The sequence below is a fragment of the Lontra canadensis genome, unplaced genomic scaffold, assembly GCF_010015895.1.
Source record: "Lontra canadensis isolate GAN:19392208 unplaced genomic scaffold, GSC_riverotter_1.0 scaffold111, whole genome shotgun sequence".
NCBI lineage: Eukaryota > Metazoa > Chordata > Mammalia > Carnivora > Mustelidae > Lontra > Lontra canadensis.
In genome coordinates this window covers 6116732-6135354 of record NW_022631105.1, presented here as the reverse complement: position 1 = coordinate 6135354, position 18623 = coordinate 6116732, and the positions used below count along the sequence as shown (strand labels likewise).

General features: G+C 52.0%; 1 protein-coding gene across 1 annotated transcript in view; it reads left to right on the top strand.

Moving 5' to 3' along the window:
* ZNF862 (zinc finger protein 862) overlaps positions 1-17452 on the top strand; it is a 30449-nt gene extending 12997 nt beyond the window's left edge. Inside the window, exons 5-7 of the mRNA XM_032840234.1 lie at positions 11810-11914; positions 12733-14847; positions 16501-17452. Coding sequence (XP_032696125.1) covers positions 12744-14847; positions 16501-16676 — 2280 coding nt within the window. The 5' untranslated portion in view covers positions 11810-11914; positions 12733-12743 and the 3' untranslated portion in view covers positions 16677-17452. The remainder of the gene's footprint in view (positions 1-11809; positions 11915-12732; positions 14848-16500) is intronic.
* The last annotated feature ends 1171 nt before the right edge of the window (positions 17453-18623 follow it).

Sequence of the window (18623 nt, the reverse complement as noted above, 5' to 3'; positions counted from 1 at the left end):
GGACAGAACATTCCAGCTTCTGAAAAAAAGGAAACCTCTAAGTTCAGGACAATAATCTTTATCCAGAATCCCAAACAGTCACAGACCTCAGTAAATAATACACGACCACAAAACCCCATAGCTCTTCAATAATTAATTTCTAAAATGTTTCGACTTTAAGAATCATGCAGCGCTGTTAAACACTGCAGTTCCCTCACACATAAAACAAGCTGTTTTATGTGATGATTCCGATGCTGCTCTGAGGCCGATGGAGCAAGTCCGATCGAACTGGCCTTGTTGGGAGGTCACAGAGCGTCAGGGGGACTGATGTGGCCGGAGCCCGAGGGCTCATGGGGCGCCTGAGCCTGGGCGCGGCCACAGACGGTACCGCCCCCACCCTGTGCATGCGCATGCGCACAGCCGGACCAGAAGCTCTTGCGCTCACCTCGCGGGTACCTTGTAAGTTCCTCGTTCTTTGCAAAGTTGGCTGTGAGGAACCTGTGTGAACTAAAGTTTTGTGTAACGAGATCCTTCACCGTTTCTGAACTATTTCATGCAAGCGGGATTTTACTAGAAACCGTTCTGAGTGCCCCTCCGGTATTTCCGTGAGAAAAGCTCAGTTGTTCGTACATAAGGGCCCAGCTCAAGTTAGGAAGCTTGAATTTTTCCAGAATCTAGAAAAGTGAAGAAGCTCATTTCTCTTCATGTTCATGTTCCTTCTGATGAGTAGGTCTGACCGTTTATGATTTGAATTCCTTTAGGAACAAGGCGTGCGTCCGCAGGGTCGCTGAATATGAGCGTCTTTCGTTCTGCATTTCTTCTTCTTCCGTCCTCTCCCAGCGGGAAGTCACGGCAGGTGCTAGAGGCTCACGCACACCGCTGTAGTCACGGATGGGGAGAAGCACCCCCTCGGGACCGATGGGGCCGAGTGCAGTCATAAGGCTCTAGGGCATAGAAGTCCTTCTCAGAGACCCTAGCATCAGGCCGAGGCTCATTTGTTTTATCTACTAACTCTGGGCCTCACGAATTTGTTTCTTCGACTTTCGATGGAGTCATTAATTCCTCAGAGTTACATCTGGGCCTCTCGGCGAGCCCCCCAAGAGAAGTAGGCCTTGAGAAAGACCCTAAAAGTATCCCGCTGAGTGTCTGGCGTAAGAGGCGTATTGAGTGACTGCTGCTCTTTGTTGCAGGATCCTTCTGAAGAGGGGCTGTTTGAGGAGGTTCCTGTGGTGTTTGAGGATGTGGCAGTGTACTTCACCCGGGAGGAGTGGGGCATGCTAGTCAAGCGGCAGAAGGAGCTGTACAGAGACGTGATGCGGATGAATTATGAGCTGTTGGCTTCCCTGGGTAAAGACTCACATAGACCTTTGTTTGCCGCCATCGTCCGACATGGGAAACCCTCAAGGGCAGCTGTGGCTTGTGGTCATCTTCCCATCCCTGCCCTCTCCCCATCCATAGACAGAGAGAGATGATATTTTTTGCACCTCAGAACTCTCCCCGCTTTGGGCTGCGGTTTTCACCCCCTTGCATCCATCTCGCCGTCCATCATCCATGCTCAACCGAACATGTGTTGACTTACCTCCTCCGTGCGAGATGAACACAAATGCAGCAAGGTCTCGGCTTTCGGGGGCTAGCAGGTTTTCAGGAGAGACAGACACTTGAGTAAGAAACTCTGAATAACACGAGCTCCGTAAAGGGAGTTCAGAAAAGTGCCCTGGGGCTGCTGGGAAGGGTGATTCCATTTTGCTGGGCATGGGTGGGAGGTGTCAGGAAAGTCTTTACAGAGTACAACATGTTTTAACTGAGTCAAAGGACAGGACAGGTGGACAAGAGAAGGAAGGCCATCCGGACATGACAGAGGAAGGGACCGCATGAGCAGAGGCATGGAGGCGCCTCTCCTTCTGCGCCAGGCCTGCTTCCTGGTGCCTAGGGAGCCAGCAAGGGTCAGTGGGCTCAGCCGAGGAGTCACTAGAGGGGCCTCTGCAGAAAGATGAACATGATAGTGCTTGTTACCTTCTCAGAAGAGTGCTCTCTCTCGAATCTGCCTCCTGGTCTCTTTGCCTCCTGTATCCAGGGTTCAGGGTTCTTGGGGGCATCAGAAGGGAAAGACAGCTCTTCATCTTAGAAAGCTCTCATTTACGTACTAGCATGTCTGATGACAGCAACCTTCCAGAAGAGGCTGCTGTACGTGACCCAGGAATACAGCAGCCATCTGCACTGTGGCTTCTACAGGATAAGACCTAAGGATATTTGTGATTTCATTGATGTCCTAGCCCTCGGTCTCTACTGCCCTTTCATGCACAGCTAAGATATGGATTATGTTCTGCACATTCCTGACCCATATGCTTGTTTTTATCATTGTTCATCATTTTTAAATGGCTCCCCAAACATTCACAAATGATGTAACAACTGGTTTCTTTTATGACGATAGAGGTATTGTCAAGGCAGCCCAGGGCACTTGTATGAAGTACGTCTTCAAAGAGCATCACTACCCCTGTTTAAAATCAGTGAGAATGGGGATGCCTGAGTGGCTCAGTTGATTAGGCTGCTACCTTTGGCTTGGGTCATGATCCCCCCCAGGATCCCCAGGGGTCCTAGGATTGAGTCCCGCATCGGGCTCCTTGCTCGACGGGCAGCCTGCTTCTCTCGCTGCTTCTGCCTGCCACTCTGCCTGCCACTCTGCCTGCTTGTGTGTACTCTCTCTCTCTCTGACAAATAAATAAATAAAATCAGTGAGAATGAAGGGAAATTCATTTTTGAGAAGTGCACACCCACTTAAAAGAAGTTGGCTTTTCCTTAAAAGGAACATGCAGTAGTGATGCGCCTTGCCCTCGGGACCCCGTGGAATGCAGCGGGTGACCGGTGTGGAGCACAGGGCATCTCTGGACATCGGGCTGTCCGCACTCCATGTAAGCATTGGTCAGTTTCTCTTTAACTGACATGAGTGAGAAGTGGGGAAAACTTCGCTCCCTGGGGGAGATAAGGGACGGTTCAGTCTGGGTTAGGTTCTGTTTGGATGAACAATAAGTATCATCAGAGGATAGGGCAATGAACTTTGCGTGAGGGTTGCAGCAGGAGTCAGGGAAGGCTTTGTAGAGAAAGGGGGCTGTCCTCGTCAGTTACCTGGGGGATTGAAACAGGTGCAGAAGTCTAGAAACAGAGCTGCATGTGTGACCCCTTTTCGTGACTTTAATTAGGTCTCTAGCAACTATCCTTTAATTGTTGTCTGATTTGGACACTTTTCATGTGTGAGGTATAAAACTTTAAGGAGCCTTCAGAATATAACTGGGGACAGGGCACCGGGTGGCTCAATGGGTTAAGCCTCTGCCTTCAGCTCAGGTCATGATCCCAGGATCCCGGGATCGAGTCCCACATCGGGCTCTCTGCTCAGCAGGGAGCCTACTTCCTCCTCTCTCTCTGCCTGCCTCTCTGTCTACTTGTGATCTCTGTCAAATAATAAATAAAATCTTTTTAAAAATGCAAGAATATAACTGGGGACAAACAAAGTGATTTTTATGTTTAAAAATGACCTTTTGAAGGGCATTGAGCTGATCACTGGGATGCAAAACAGAGTTGAAATACAGCGCAGACGCTCTTTTGCTTTGGCGAGTGTTTTTTCTCCCATGCTTCATCCTCCCGTGACAACCACTTCAAGAGTTGAGAATCAAATAGTATTTGGTATTTTCAATTATTATTATTATTATTTTTTTACGAATAGAACTTCTCCTTGGAGGGAACTTAAATTTTGAGAAAGGAAGCCCCATCATGATTTTCAGAGCCAAGAAAAGTTCTATTGGCCTTTGAACCAATCTTCTGTCCATTTTTAATGTTTCTTATATTTTTGTCTTGAAATACTATGGTCTGCTTATACTGGGTGTTTGGGAGGCTTCTGTGTCTTTCTTTTAGTCTTCTGTCTGGAAATCATAACAGCGCCTTCTGCTGGTTCCTGAGTACATGCCTCGTGTGGGTCCTGTGTTGTGTCTCCTGTCTATATCCTCTCTAATCTTTAAACCAATCCTCCCAGGCGGGTGGTAGTAGTCTTTTCAGATGAGAAAACAGACCTGGGAATCCCAGCCATGTAGCCAGAAAACGGAGAGACTGAAATTCTTCCTAGTCTGTGTGTTGCGTGTGCCTTACACTCCCGCTCGTGGGTGTTTATTGCCGGCTGGACTCCCATCTCTTTCCATTTCAAGATTTGCACAAATCATGTTTTTAATATAATAATAATAATAATACCCCAGGTATAAGATGAGATTGTTTAAGACTTCAAAGAGTATAAGAGTTTTCTAGTCTTGGCTCCCATCCCCAGGTCCCCCTGCAGGAGGCTGCTAGTTTGCCCTGCCCTTTCACACCTTCCGTGTATGTCGCTGTCAGCTTCTTCCCTCCACCAGAACCGTGGAGCAAGGGGACTGGCTGTGCCTGGTGATCAGATGATCAACTCGTGCTGCCACAGCTCAGCGGGTGGAGCTTCGGTGGTGGCCGTCACCGGTCATCGTGCTGTTGATTTCCTGTTGCTCGTCTCTGCTGAGAAAACCCAGCTAATGCTTCCATTATTCTGGTTAGGGCTGACAACTAGTAGATTCGTTCTTTTAGATTTTATAATTATTTTACCTGTTCTTAAAAAGACAGTCTCAACTTGATGTAGTCAGACTTAGTATTAATTTCTGTCAGATGTTTGGCAGTTAAGTTGCATAGACGGAAGCTTTTCAACAGATGGAGTGTTTGCAAGGCAGGTGCACTCATCTGTCACCCGTCCTCGGCCTCAACAGCTGTCTTTTCAATAGGACTGAACGTGTAGAGGACAGTCACTTTGTTTATGGAGAAAAGAAGAGGCGTGTGTTTTGTTTTTAATGCTCTCCCAGTTGAGCCTTTTCTAAAGTAGACTTGCTTATTAGAGCTATTTAATTTATCATTCTACAGAGTTTCCAATTATTCTTTTATTTCCATACTTTGAATTCTGGTTTCAGACTTTGGTCATGTTTGATGACGTCTCTTGCTTTCCTCCAGAAAGAGAACTCAATGAGATTCCGTTGTTAAGAAATTAATATTGGGGGGAACCTGGGTGGCTCAGTGGGTTAAAGTCTCTGCCTTCGGTTCGGGTCATGATCCCAGCGTCCTAGGATCGAGCCCCACATCGGGCTCTCTGCTCAGCAAGGAACCTGCTTCCCTTCCTCTCTCTCTGCCTGCCTCCCTGCCTGCTTGTGATCTCTGTCTGTCAAATAAATAAATAAAATCTTAAAAAAAAACTAATATTGGTCAGTAACATATTGTCAAGGTAGACATGCCAATATGGGGACTTTGTGGAATCCCTTGTTTTTATTAGTAAAGGTGTCATCACCTGCTAAGTGGCAGGTCATACACTTCAGGTGGGCCGTGCCTTTTCTATAGGTGAGGTCATCAGCTACAGCTAGACCTCACAGAGCGGGGGCCAGAAGTCATGCCTCTAGGGAGAAACCAAAACCAAGTGAGCAGGCCCTCAGTGAGAGATGAGCAGGGGTTCAAATGGCTCATATGATGTGTCAGAGGCCCCTGCTGCGTGGTGGGTCATGCGATGGCCCCCACGTGGGGGCGCTGCAGGAGCTAGGAGAGAACCAAGGCAGGGTGCCAGGGCCTCTGTCTCCCAGTGCTTCATGGGTGTGGCCTGCCAACCTCTGGATGGCGTTGGCCTGGAAGGGTTAGAAGTCTGCATGTAATCCAAACCATTTTTATGGACTTTTATGGAATAGGTGTGTATGTGTGTGTGTGTGTGTGTACATATACGCACACTTGCTATAGTCAGGTCCCCTTTGCCATTTTTCCATTACTAAGACTTAAAAAAATTTGTTTGAAATTTCCCTCTGTCTCACTCATTCTGAAGGGAAAGAAGGGAAAGGTTTCGGGCAACATTTTAGCCACAGCTTCCAAGAAGTCCAGTTGGGGCACAGTATTCCCCAGGGCCAGCGCGGTGATGGTGGGGCAGGCAGAGGGGACCAGTCCCGAGGGAAAATATAAATGAAGTGCACAGATTCGGGGATAGTCAGTGTCCTGTGTGTTTCCAGTTATTTACAAGTATTTCTTCATAATTACTTTTTTTTTTTAAATCCGCATAGTTCTAACAAGACTTAACCCAAAAATGACAGTACCCTGTCCCATCTTTCTGTCTTGCTGGGTCCTCCTCCCCAGAGGCTCTTAGCTGCTTCCTCAGTAACATGCCTCATGATTTCTAAGAAATACACACAGACGTTATTTTCAAAAGAGCGAACCTCATAGAACGCACTCAGAAAGACCGCTCTCTTCTTTCCGATCACTACTTGCTTGGGTCAGCTCTGTGTGGCTTTTTTTTTCTCACTCTTTGGGTTGTGAGAAGAAAATCCAAGGAGCTTTACTTGATACGAATATCACAGGGAGCAAGAAAGGAGCTGCTCACGAACAGAGAGACTTCAAGCCCAAGGTGGTTAAGAGCGTGGCTGTCAGCCTTTAAAGCTCTGTTTATAAACTATGTACTGGGGAGTTGTTTGTTTGTTTGTTTTTTTAATTGTAATTGGTTACTAGAAATTTACATTCTTTCTGGGGTAGTAGCCCTGTGGAAGTTTTCTTGTGCATAGTGACTGGCTTAGAAGTTGTAGTAAGTCACTGTCATGAAGAAAGCTTCAGTTTCCTTTAAAGCCAGTGTCCCTGTATAGGCGAAATGAGGGCGGTTTAAGATTTGATTATGAGTGTTCGGTCTGGGGCTCTATTCAAACTGTGGCCTCCATTCTGGTTTCTCTTGAGCAGGTGAGTTCAGTTGCCATACAATAAACGATCCCAAATCCCATAGCTAGATATCTGACTCATTTATAACCTTACCATTCTGGAGGTCAGAAGTCCATATGGGCTCAGCTGGGTACTCTGCTTAGGGTCTCACATGGCCAAAGTCAGGGTGTCCATCAGACTGGCCAGGAGGCTCTGGGAAGAATCACTGCCAGCCGCATTCGGGTCACTGGCAGAATTCAGTTCCTTTCAGTTGTAGGACTGAGGTCCGAGTTCGCTGGCTGGCTTTCCCCCAGGCAGCATTCTCAGCAACTACAAGCCACTCTCCCGTCCCCTCCACGTGGCCGGCCGCCTCCATCCTCGGGCTGGCCGCCGCGTGTCGATCGCTCCTAGTGCTCTGAAGATCCAGCTGGCTCTGCTTTTCGAGGGCTGATGTGGTTGGGGGAAGTCACCCAGATAGCCTCTCTTTGGCCACGTAACGTCACAGAATCACGGGTGTGGTGTCAGGGCACACGTTCCAACCAGACCGTAAGGAGCAGGGGTGAGGAAAGGCTGGGGTCCTGGGAGCTCGTGCTAGAATTCTGCCCACCCCAGGGGAGAATGTCCTTTTTCTTGAGTGACACGTGCCGAAATATTTCAGGGTAAAGCGGGCATGAAACAATTTCCTCTCAATGGTTTAGAAAAATATTACCTCTATATTATTTATATATTATTCATACACATACACAGAGGGGGCAAAAGGGGGGAGGGGGAAAGGCACAAGAATGCAAGAGTGTGATAGGGCAAATGAGACAAAATGTTAATGATTGGAGTTCTTTGTATTATTATTGAAGCTTTTTAAAATTCTAAATTTTTTTATTATTGAAACTTTTAAAAAAGATTTCTACTTATTAGTTGACAGAGAGAAAGAAAGCATGATCAGGGGGAGGGGTAGAGGGGTAGAGGAGGGAAAAAAAAGAGGAGGGTAGAGGAGGGAAAAACAGGCTCCCCGTGGGGCAGGGAACCCCTCGTGGGGCTCGATCCAAGGACCCCGGGATCATGACCTGAGCCGAAGACAGATGCTTAACCGACTGAGCCACCCAGGTCCCCTATTAAAACTTTTTAATGGGTTTTAAATGCTACAGAAATGTACACCCTCCCCCCAAATTAAGAAACAAACGTGTAGTCTTTGTGTAGTAGTTAAAAATCCGGACTTCAGCTAAAGCTAAAGTTTCTCATCTCTCCCTCATCCTGGCCCAGGTGTGGAATCTGGAATGTTGTGGTAGGAAGGAGGAGGTCCTCCTCATCCTCCTCCTCCCCCCTGGGCTGGTTCCATGAATTCTGCTGTGTCCTGGGTGGGAACAGTGGTGAGTGAATGGGGGGAAGAGGTACACAGGAGTTTGACTTGACATCCCCTGTGGCTGGGACTGTGGAAAGCTGATTCTCTGGGTGAGTGTGGGTTCTCCGTGCCCCCGCCATCACTCACCACGGTCCCCTCTACACAGGTGAGCATCTCCTTTGCAGTCAGCCCCACGGGGGCTCATTCTTGGGCTCCCAACAGACAGTCGGAGGCAGAGTCCTTTGAAGTGTGAAGTGGCTCCAGGCTTCTCTTTCCCCCTGGGGCACATCTGGACCACGGAAGACATATCCTTTCCTTCAACAGACCCTGGGAATGTAGGCCGTTCCCAACATGGCCACCACGAAGTTGCCCATCTGTCAGATTCAGTCAGGCGAAAGCAGCCCACACCACCGCTCCCCATGATGGTGTGGGGGGCTCACAGTACAACTGACATCTCTTTCCAGAAACATCTCTAATATCCAGCTTCCTGACCTCTTCACTTCCAGTGCTCCTACTCCTTCTTTATGTCGAGGGCTAGGGTCACAGCCCCGTGTTTCGGCCACCCTCTTATCCAAGTCACGCCTCGGTGCTCTAGCTTTTGGATGGGGGACAGTTGGCTCCTATCTTATTAGACCTTGAGCAAAACAGGCAGACAGACTGACTCACACTTTAATTTCCTGTTGCATGTGCTTATCGCTGTTCCTGATTTGTTGATTTTACATGGATACTCCCTCTTGATTCCTACCATGGAAGGTGAAGATCCAGCCATCTTCTGTTACCCGGGGCCCCACTCTGTCCCTCTACCCTCTCAGAACAAGAACATCACACTTTCTTGATGAATTCAATGTAAATTGTTTGCCTGATTATGATTACTTATTTCTGATCAAAGTGGCATATTAGTATGATTTTCCTTTGTTGGAGGATGTTTCCCCCCCGAATTGAAATATTTTCTTATTTTTTATTTTGCTAGTTTTCTGTCTTCTCAATGATATTTTTAGTATTATTTTTAATTAACATATAATGTATTATGTGCCCCAGGGGTACAGGTCTGTGAGTCATCAGGGTTACACACTTCACAGCACTCACCATAGCACATTCTTCTCAACGATTCTTCCCCAGCTCTCCCAGGGAGTTATAAAATTCCTCTGAAGAGTCTTTGTGCCTTGATCAGGCATCGTGGGATGGATCAACTTCACTTTCTCTGGGGACATCCATTATTGAGTCCAGTCCTCCCGCTCTGTCTATACTGGTTTTTCTTTAGGCCTGCACAGCTGTGACCTCACACTTCCCTTTGTCCCACTCCCGTCCCCCGGATTCTTCCAGGTTTATATCCTCATTTCGTTGGAGCTCAGCCTCCAGGAACTTCCCAAGAAAGGGTGCATGGGAGGCATGCCTTACTCTGCCCTTAGAGTTGGAAGGTTGGGCATAGAATTCTAGGTTGGAAGGAGTTTTCCTCAGTATTTCGAAAACATTGCCTTCAGGTTTTACTGGTGTTGAGAAGTCTAAATGCCTTCTCATAACTAAATCTTTGAACACAGCTGATTTTTTCTACTCTGAAAGGTTCTAAGATTTCGTCCAGCGTTCTGAAGTGTTTAATGATATCGGTGATGTTTCACTTCTCGTCCTGGGCGTCTGGTGCTTCCCTTCGAAGCAAAAACTCACATTTTCCAATTTGGGGAAATGTTCTTGTAGGACTTCTTCTTACCGATTTTCTCTTTCTTTCTTCCAGAAAGTCCTGTTAGTTAGATATCAGACTTCTAAATTGAGCCTCCAGTTTTAGTTTATTTTTTTCTTCTTCTATTTTCTGCTTCTGTCTTTTTTGTTTACTTTCTTGGAGATTTCTCAAGTTTATTCTCTAACAATTCTGTTGAATGTTTTAATTTCTTCTATCATATTTTAATTTTATTTTATTTATTTATTTGAGAGAGAGTGTGTGCTGGGGGAGGACCAGAGGGGAGGGAGATAACTTCCAGCAGACTCCCGCTGAGCACAGAGCCCCACACAGGGCTCGATCCCGTGACCCAGCAATCACTACCTGAGCCAAAACCAAGAGTCGGCAGCCTAACTGACTGAGTTACCCAGGCGCCCCTCTTCTATCTTACTTTGAACCTCAAAGCCCCCGTTGCTCCTTTTGCGATTGACTCTCAACACTTTTCTATCTGGGAACATGACTTCTGCTTTTTAATTCTTTTTTTTTTTTTTTTTTTTTTAGTTCTGCTTTGTTCCCAGCAGTTTCTGTAGGTCCTCTGATCCCTTTTCCTACTGATTTCATGTTAGAGGCTTGTCTTAAATAACTATCCTGTGGCTCATCCAAGTTTCAGAGTGAGACCTTGAGAAACCTGGCTAGCGGCTCTGCAGGGAGGCTGGGGCTTGTGAAGACGCAGATTTCCCCACAGGTCTCACTGGAGAGCGGCAGGAGTCAGTGTCCTCTGCACCCCTGGGGCAGTGGGGAGTGTGAGAGACATTTCTGTTTCTCCAAAGACGACTTGCCCAAGTCCCCTGCTTGGGGTGGACCGCCGAGCCTGGGTGTAACCTTGGCTCTGAGTAATGCACGTATCAGAACACAGACTCTCTTCATCACTGCAGCCTTCTCCTTCCTCTTCCACCATCCCCACTCTCACTGGTCTAGAACCTTTCTGGTTCAGTTTTTCCAGGAGCTAAATCTCCATTCTCCTCGGGTGAGGGTGTGCAAAGGTGGTGGCATTCTCGGTTCCCCTGGAGTAGGTGGGAGGCCCCGGGCTGGAGTGGCGTCTGCAGACTGGGCACCTGCCCTACTCACCTGTTCCTTACCCGCCACCTTCCACCACTCCTGGCGCCTCCAGTCCCTGAGTCTTTTGGATACCTTGCAGTCAGACTCGCTTCTTTCTCCGTGCTGCCCCCTTTGCCGGCTTTTAGTGTTCAGCTCTGTTCCTTCTTCTCCTTTCCTTCTTCCAAAAATGCATTAACATTTCTTTGTATTATTAGTAGTAGTAGTACTACTCCTTGGCCCTCATCTTAGAGATGTTTTAAAAAGGATACGTGTTCAGTCTACAGCACTTTAACAATGTATGTAATTACATTTTTATTAGTGAATATACGGATACACACACGCACATGTAACAGATATAAATATATACATGCATTCACGTGATCCGAAAGCTGCGGGGTGACAGTGATGACTCTGGCCCCAGAAGCCACAGTTAGCAGTCGCTGCCATGTCCTTCCACAGAAAGTTTATGCACACATTCACACACATACCAAAGCACGTAAGTAGATACTGGTTGATTTTATTTTAAATCAAGAAAGCAATTTCTTTTCATACCCCTGAGAATATTTGTATCTTCAGTAAAGGGCAGTGCTTAACCCCAAGGCATGAATCTCTTCTAGTTGGATTTAAGACTCTGTGGCAGGTGCAGACATTTTTAAGGGGCCTTTCGAGTCTCATGTGGCTCTCCCTACCATCCCTGCCCTCTCCTGCTATTGCACCCCGTGTTCCCTCCCACGTGCACCTCCCTCCAGACGCGCTCAGCTGACTCCTGGCCCCCATGGCTGGCCCACGGAGCTGAAGCTGTGATTTATCCTGGCTGAGGGCTGAACCTGAATCTGACCGTCTGCGGGGTTTTAGGGCTAGATTGGCACACCAGATGGGGATGTTTTCATCGTGGCCCTGGCTGAGTAGACTTATTACGAGGTAGCTTAGAGGCTGAGCTGAACATTTCAGTTTCCACCAGTAGCTTCGGGTGGGCTACCTGACTTGATGGTTCAGAGCAGTGACCTCAGTGTGACTCTCCATCCCCGCGACAGGACCCGCCGCTGCCAAACCAAACTTGATCTCAAAACTGGAACGCCGAGCTGCACCCTGGATCAAGGACCCAAACGGGCCGAAGTGGGGGAAAGGTTGTCCTCCAGGTGAGTCTTGACCTACCAAGTTCTCAAGGGCACATCCTGGGGCCTATGTGGCCACAGCAAGTCATCCCCTATCCATTCATTTGTCCTTGTCCTGCTCCTGCGGCGCACCGGGCCTTGTGTCAGGCTCTGCTGGGCAAAGACGAGCAAGAAACTACCTCTGCCCTCCAAGTGTCAAGTAGGGAAACAGGGACAGTGCGGGACAAAGGGGGCCCTTTGATGAGCAGATGTGCTCACAGGACCCATGGTGGAGCTAACGGGGGCTCATGCGGGAGGCCTGGTTGTAAGGAGCTGTGTGACCCGCGGGCCTGGGAGCTGCCCTTCTTCCCTCCTCTAGTTTCCAGGGGTAGTACCACTGGTCTGTACAAGCTCGCTGTTCTGCGTCTCTTAGTCAGGGCTTACTGGCTCGCTCCTGCTGCGTAGACTCCTTTCTAAGGCTCATGAGACTTACAGATGTTTAACCTCATTTCTTTGCTGCCTCAAAAGAGGATTAAAGTCACCTGTTTATCCAGTAGCAGCTATGGCCAAAGTAGCTGATTAAGCTTATGAGCCGCTGATGTCACATGATCGCAGGGGGGCTGCGGGGTAGAGACGGAGAGCCCACAAGGATAGCACACATGTCCTCGGGAGCAGGCTGACTTGCACAGATGATAGTGGGGAAGGGTTTAAAGAGAAGTCACGGATGATCTCTAGAAAGGTAGATAAATCACACTCAACTCTGCTTTGCATGAGGGACACTCGGTAAATTGGGATGTCTTCACTGAGGGGAAGCTGCAGAGTTCTGGGCAGCAAAACCAAACACATTTTTATTTGTTCCAAAGGGAAGAAGAAGATGGGGACCAGAAGAGAGGCAGACACACAAGCCTTGCCTATAGACTCTCCCGTGCCTCCAGCAGCTCCTCTGGAGACACGTAGCTCCTACTGCAATTCCAGCCTTCGTGCAGTCGGAGCAGATGGCCCTGGGATGATCAAGAGGACGTACAGACCCCGTTCCATTCAGAGGTCATGGTTTGGGCAGTTCCCGTGGTTAGTAATTGACCCAAAGGAGACCAAGCTCTTCTGCTCAGCTTGCAAAGGAAGACCGAGTCTCCACGACAAGACATCCCGGTTAGTCCGAGGTTACACGGGGCCTTTTAAAGTGGAGACTTTAAAATATCACGAGGTCAGCAAAGCACACAAGCTCTGTGTCAACACTGTCGAAATCACGGAGGACGCGCCTCCCGCCGCGCTGGTCCCGGAGATGTCCAGCGACCTGATGGCGAGCATGGGCTACCTCTTCAACGCTGCCTACTCCATCGCGTACCACTCGCGGCCCCTGAATGACTTTGAGAAGATCCTGCAACTCCTCCAGAGCACCGGGACCATGATTTTGGGCAAGTACCGGAATCGCACAGCCTGCACGCAGTTCATCAAGTACATCTCCGAGACCCTGAGGAAGGAGATCCTCGAGGATGTTCGAAACTCGCCGTGCGTGAGCATGCTGCTGGACCGCTGCACGGACGCCTCGGACCAGGCCTGCGTGGGGATTTATCTCCGCTACTTTAAGGGGACGGAGGTGAAAGAGTCATACATCACCTTGGCCCCTCTCTACAGTGAGACGGTGGACGGCTACTTTGAGACCGTGGTCTCTGCCATGGATGAGCTGGACATCCCCTTCCGGAAGCCCGGCTGGGTGGTGGGCCTAGGAACCGACGGCTCCGCCGTGCTGAGCAGCAGAGGGGGCCTGGTGGAAAAGTTCCAAGAGGTCATCCCCCAGCTGCTGCCCGTCCACTGTGTCGCCCACCGGCTGCACCTGGCCGTGGTGGACGCGTGTGGGGGCATCGATCTGTTGAAGAAGTGTGACCGGCACATTCGCACGGTCTTCAAGTTCTATCAGTCCTCGAGCAAGAGGCTGAGTGCGCTGCAGGAGGGCGCGGGGCCCCTGGAGCAGGAGATCCTCCGTCTCAAGGACCTGAACGCCGTGCGCTGGGTGGCCAGCAGGAGGCGCACGCTGAACGCGCTCGTCGTGAGCTGGCCGGCCCTGGCTCGGCACCTCCAGGCTGTGGCGGAAGCCGGGGGCCAGACGGGGCACAGGGCCAAGGGCCTGCTGAAGCTGATGAAGAGCTTCCACTTCGTCAAGTTCTGCCACTTCCTTTTGGACTTCCTGAGCATCTACAGGCCCCTGTCGGAGGTGTGCCAGAAGGAGATGGTGTCGATCACAGAGGTGAACTCGGCGCTGGGACGGGCCTACGTAGCCCTGGAGGCCCTGCGTCACCAGGCGGGTCCCAAGGAGGACGAGTTCAATGCCGGCTTCCGAGAGGGGCGGCTGCACGGCATCTCCCTGGACAGACAGGAGGGGGCGGGGCAGTGCTTCCTGGCGGACCGGGAGAAGGTGGTCGTCACCGGGATCGAGTACCTCCAGCGAAGGTTTGACGTGGCCCGGCCCCCGCAGCTCAAGAACATGGAGGTGTTTGACACTGTGGCCTGGCCAAGTGGGCTGGAACTGGCCAGTTTCGGGAACGAGGATATTCTGGCCCTTGCCAGGTCCTTCGAGCTCTCGCTCCCCGCGGGATACAGCAAGGAGGCGCTCCTGGAGGAGTGGCTGGGCCTGAAAGCCATGGGCAGGAACCTCCCGTTCTCCATGCTCTGTAAGAACGCGCTGGCACAGGGCTGCCGCTTCCCCCTGCTGAGCAGGCTCATGGCCGTCGTGGTCTGCGTGCCCGTATCCACCGCCTGCTGCGAGCGGGGCTTCAGTGCCATGAACCGGATCAGGACCGATGAGAGGACCAAGCTCTCCAACGAGGTGATCAACATGCTCATGATGACAGCGGTGAACGGGGTGGCCGTCACGGAGTACGACCCACAGCCCGCCATCCAGCACTGGTACCTGACCTCCTCCGGCCGGCGGTTCAGCCACGTCTACGCATGCGCCCGAGTGCCGCCCCGCGCCCACGCACGTAAGCACCCGTGACAGCGTCTCCCGGCGCAGGAGAGCAAGGGAAGCCAGTCTGAGCTTCGCGATCCCACGCTGACCTTGAAGTCTGGAACAGTCTGGCAATGACAGCCGTCACCTGAGGCTTGGTCTCGGGCATCCCCAGTGGGTGCTCGAGAGGTGACCCGTGCCCTCAGCTTCTGATCCAGCCCCAGTGCGGGGTGGGGGGAGGGGGCGGGGGCCGCGCACGCGCACACATGCGCGCGCGTACACACACACACACACACACACACACACACACACACACCCCCCCCCCCCCCCCCCCCCCCCCCCCCCCCCCCCCCCAGCTGACAGGGCGTATCGCTTGGAGTGTGTATCTTCCGAGCTTGTCTGCCCCAGGCTCAGATTTTGGCTCTGCTCGCTGCTGCGTGACCTCAGGCCAGCTCACCTTGTGCTTTGGTGTTTCTCCAGCAGAGGGCATAGCATCTGGCACGTGATGCCAGTGGCACCCTGTGGAGGTCCAGCCCACGGCCCCAAGTAACCAGAGCACAGAGCAGGGGACAGGCGAGGGCAGCGAGAGCACGTTCTCCGCGGGCTGGGTAGACTCTTTCCGGAGGGAAGAAGTCAGTGCGTGCGACCAGGTTTCGGACAGGGCTGGGGCTTGCCGGGTGGGGAGGAGTCCTTGAGGAGCGGGGCCTCACAGTCCCCCCTGGAGCGCTAGGCTGGAGGGCTGGCGTCGGACCTGGCAGGAGGGGAAGCTACTTTCTGTGGCAGATGAGTTACTGATCTGAGGCAAGACATTTTCCTCTGTCCAAGTAGTCCTGGAAAACCAAAGAGGCTCTCCAGGCTGTTCACGTTTTATTTCCCAGTGACAGCAATGAAGTTTCTTCCTTGACACTTTCTTATTTCTGGAAACCTTCTAGCGCTTGTGCTCTCATGGGCTGCTGCCCGGTCTGTGGTCAGCAGGGGACCGGGTCTCAGGATTGACAGAGGCTCCTCAGGAAGCAGGGTGGTCCCGGCTCCATTGCTGGGCCAGACGAGGGGCCTGGGCTCAAAGTGGAGAGAAGAGACAGGGGGGACCAGGGTGGGGAGGCAGGCGGCACGTCCTTCATGCATGCATTCGCTGCATGAGTTGCTCCCCGTGTCCAGTCCCATGGGGGTGAAGGAGAAAGACGTTCTTGGGTGTGTTCTCACTGGCATAGTGGGCGTGGTACCCCTGAAGCAAATAGAGGACACCACCCAGTTTGATAGGATAAGGCCCTCCTTCCTAGGCAGGTTCTCAACCTCTGCACTGTCGGCACTGAGGGCCGGGTCACTCCTGGCCGTGGTGCCTGGCCTGTGCCTGGTGGGGTCTTCAGCATCCCTGACCTGCACCCAGTACACCCACTGGGTCCCCAGAGCACTCACCCAGTTGTAGTGACCAGAAGTGTCTCCAGGCATTGCCATGTGTCCCCGGGAGGGCAGAGTCGCCCTGGGTGAGACCCACGCCCCAGGGTGAGAGAAGACCAGAGCAGGACTAGAGCCGGCCTGCCGAGAGCAGCCGCCGTCCCATCTCTACCTGTTCTGCATGCCGTCCTCACCGAGCTTACCTTGGGGTACAGCTGATGTGGGAAGGGAATCGTCATCCAGTCTGTTCTCCCCTCGGTGTAATTGTGGGTTCTCTTTCCTCTCGCACAAGGAGCGGGGCTCAGGAAGGAGAAGACGGGGCCACTCTATATGGAGGAGGCTGTGACCCAGAAGCCACCCATTCCAGCCTACAGGGAGCCAGCGGAGATCCCGAAGGACTGCATTGCGGACCCTCCTGACAGACTCCTGTACCCCCATACCAGCCAAGAGGCCCCTGAGCTGTCCTGACAGAGAGCTCCCATAGGAGCAGGACTCCTAAGGATTGCCTTGGAGACCCCCCTGCTGCCCTGCCCCTTGGAATCGTGGTGACAGGCTCTCTGCAGAATGTAGGCTGCCTTAGAATCTTCCTTTGCGGGGACTCTCTAAGAACCAGGAAGTGGGCAGTGACAAGACGGTTAAGCCCACCTCCCAGAGAGGCAGGGTAATCAGGAGCACAAGCCTGTTTACCAAGGCCCCTCTCTAGGCAGTGGTGACCCCACAGCACTGAAACAGGCAGAAAGGTTCCCATCTCAGATTCATCTTCAAGGTGCTTCAGGAAATGATCCTATCAGGAAAGACATCACCCCATGTTCTGGGGGCAAGAGGACTTCTCTGAAATGGGAGAGACTGTTGGGGGTAAGGGCTAAAAGGAGCATCCCAGCCCCCCAGGATGGTGCCGGAGCATTCCAGGGAGGCAGTGGCACGGAGGAGGTGCCTGGGGACCGGTGGAGGGTGACCAGGCTCTGGGGACAACTGGCCTGGCTCTGGGATCTGTCACCCTGGCTCCACGGCAGACACAGGGAAGCCTCCACTACAGATGGGAGACTCACAGCAGAGAATTCCTCCCCCTCCTCCCAGGGCCTCCCTTAGGATGAGCCAAGCCAAACCCTCTACACAAAGCCCTCAAGAGAGGCCGCCTTCCTGTAGCCCCAGGACCACGGAGGAAAGTCTTTCTGGGGATGAGCTGCTGCCTCTCACCGGTGGCAGCCCTTCTGTGTGACCTGCACCAGGGCTGGACGTGAGCCCGGGCTCCGGAGGGGTGGGCACATGCACGCTTGGCCCGGGGAGGCTTGCAGTCCAGCCCCAGCTCTGCTGCAGGCAGAGGTTCGACCGTAATTAATCCCGTCCTCTTTTCTGTGCCTCGATTTCCCTCTCCGTGACACGGCAGCAGGGAATCCAAGTGCCTGCTGGCTCCTGGTCTGCAGACGGCGCCGCCAGCTCCCATAAAGACGCACATCGGGTGGCACAGAGCGGACTTAGCTGCCTTCAGCCCTTGTCCTTGTCCCTTACGTGGGAAGATGTGCTCCCTACATGTGCCACTCTTCCCAAAGTTGCTCTGGGACCCAGCCTAGGAATCACTAGGGGTGCTTGTTAAATATGGCCCCCCCATACCTGCCTGATCAGATCCGTGGGACTGGGGCTCAGGGATGGTGCATTGTCCGCAGGATCCTCCAGGAACTTTGTGGGCCCACTCAAACTTGAGGACCCCCACCCCATCTCCCCTGCCTCCCAGAAGTAAAGCACTTCCCCCTCCAGGGCAGCTTCATTTTAGGGGCAGGATCCGAGGCTGCTCACCTGGGGGGGATGATGTGGAGCCTAGGTCCTGCCTTCCCAACCATGGGTGGGAAATGGGGAGGTTAGAGGGAAAAGCTTCTTCGCCCCCCAATTTTTGAGTTTCATACAGGCCAGAAGTGGTGCTGCATCCCAGCCTCGCACCTGGCGACACTGTCCTGTGCTCCCAGTACAAGGTGTCTGGCCCTCAGCCAGCAGTCTGTCCTCCTCCCAGTCCTAGGGTGGTGCTGGGATCCAGTGTCCCCCAGTACCCGATGTTTCCGACTCTCCCTTCCTGCCACCCACCCTTAGCACTTAGCCTTAGTGCCCTCGCCTTCCTGTTTTCAGCTGTGGGCTGGAATTCGCCCTCACTCTCCACCTTTAATTTAGCCTGTGGAAATGTCTCTCTCCCAGTCCCATGGTCTGGGGTCTGAGGTATACCACGGGCCCCTGCAGCTACAGCTGTGGCCACCCCATGGAGATAGGAGCCTGGCCCTCCCTCCCCCATCCATGTAAGGTTCTATGGGGAGTTCAGGGATCTGCCCGAGGCTAGGTGTTGTGGGCGTGAGTTGGTGGGATGGAAGAGAGAAAGACCCTTCAAAGTGGGGGTTGTCACCCTACACCCTATTCCTAGATTCCAAATTG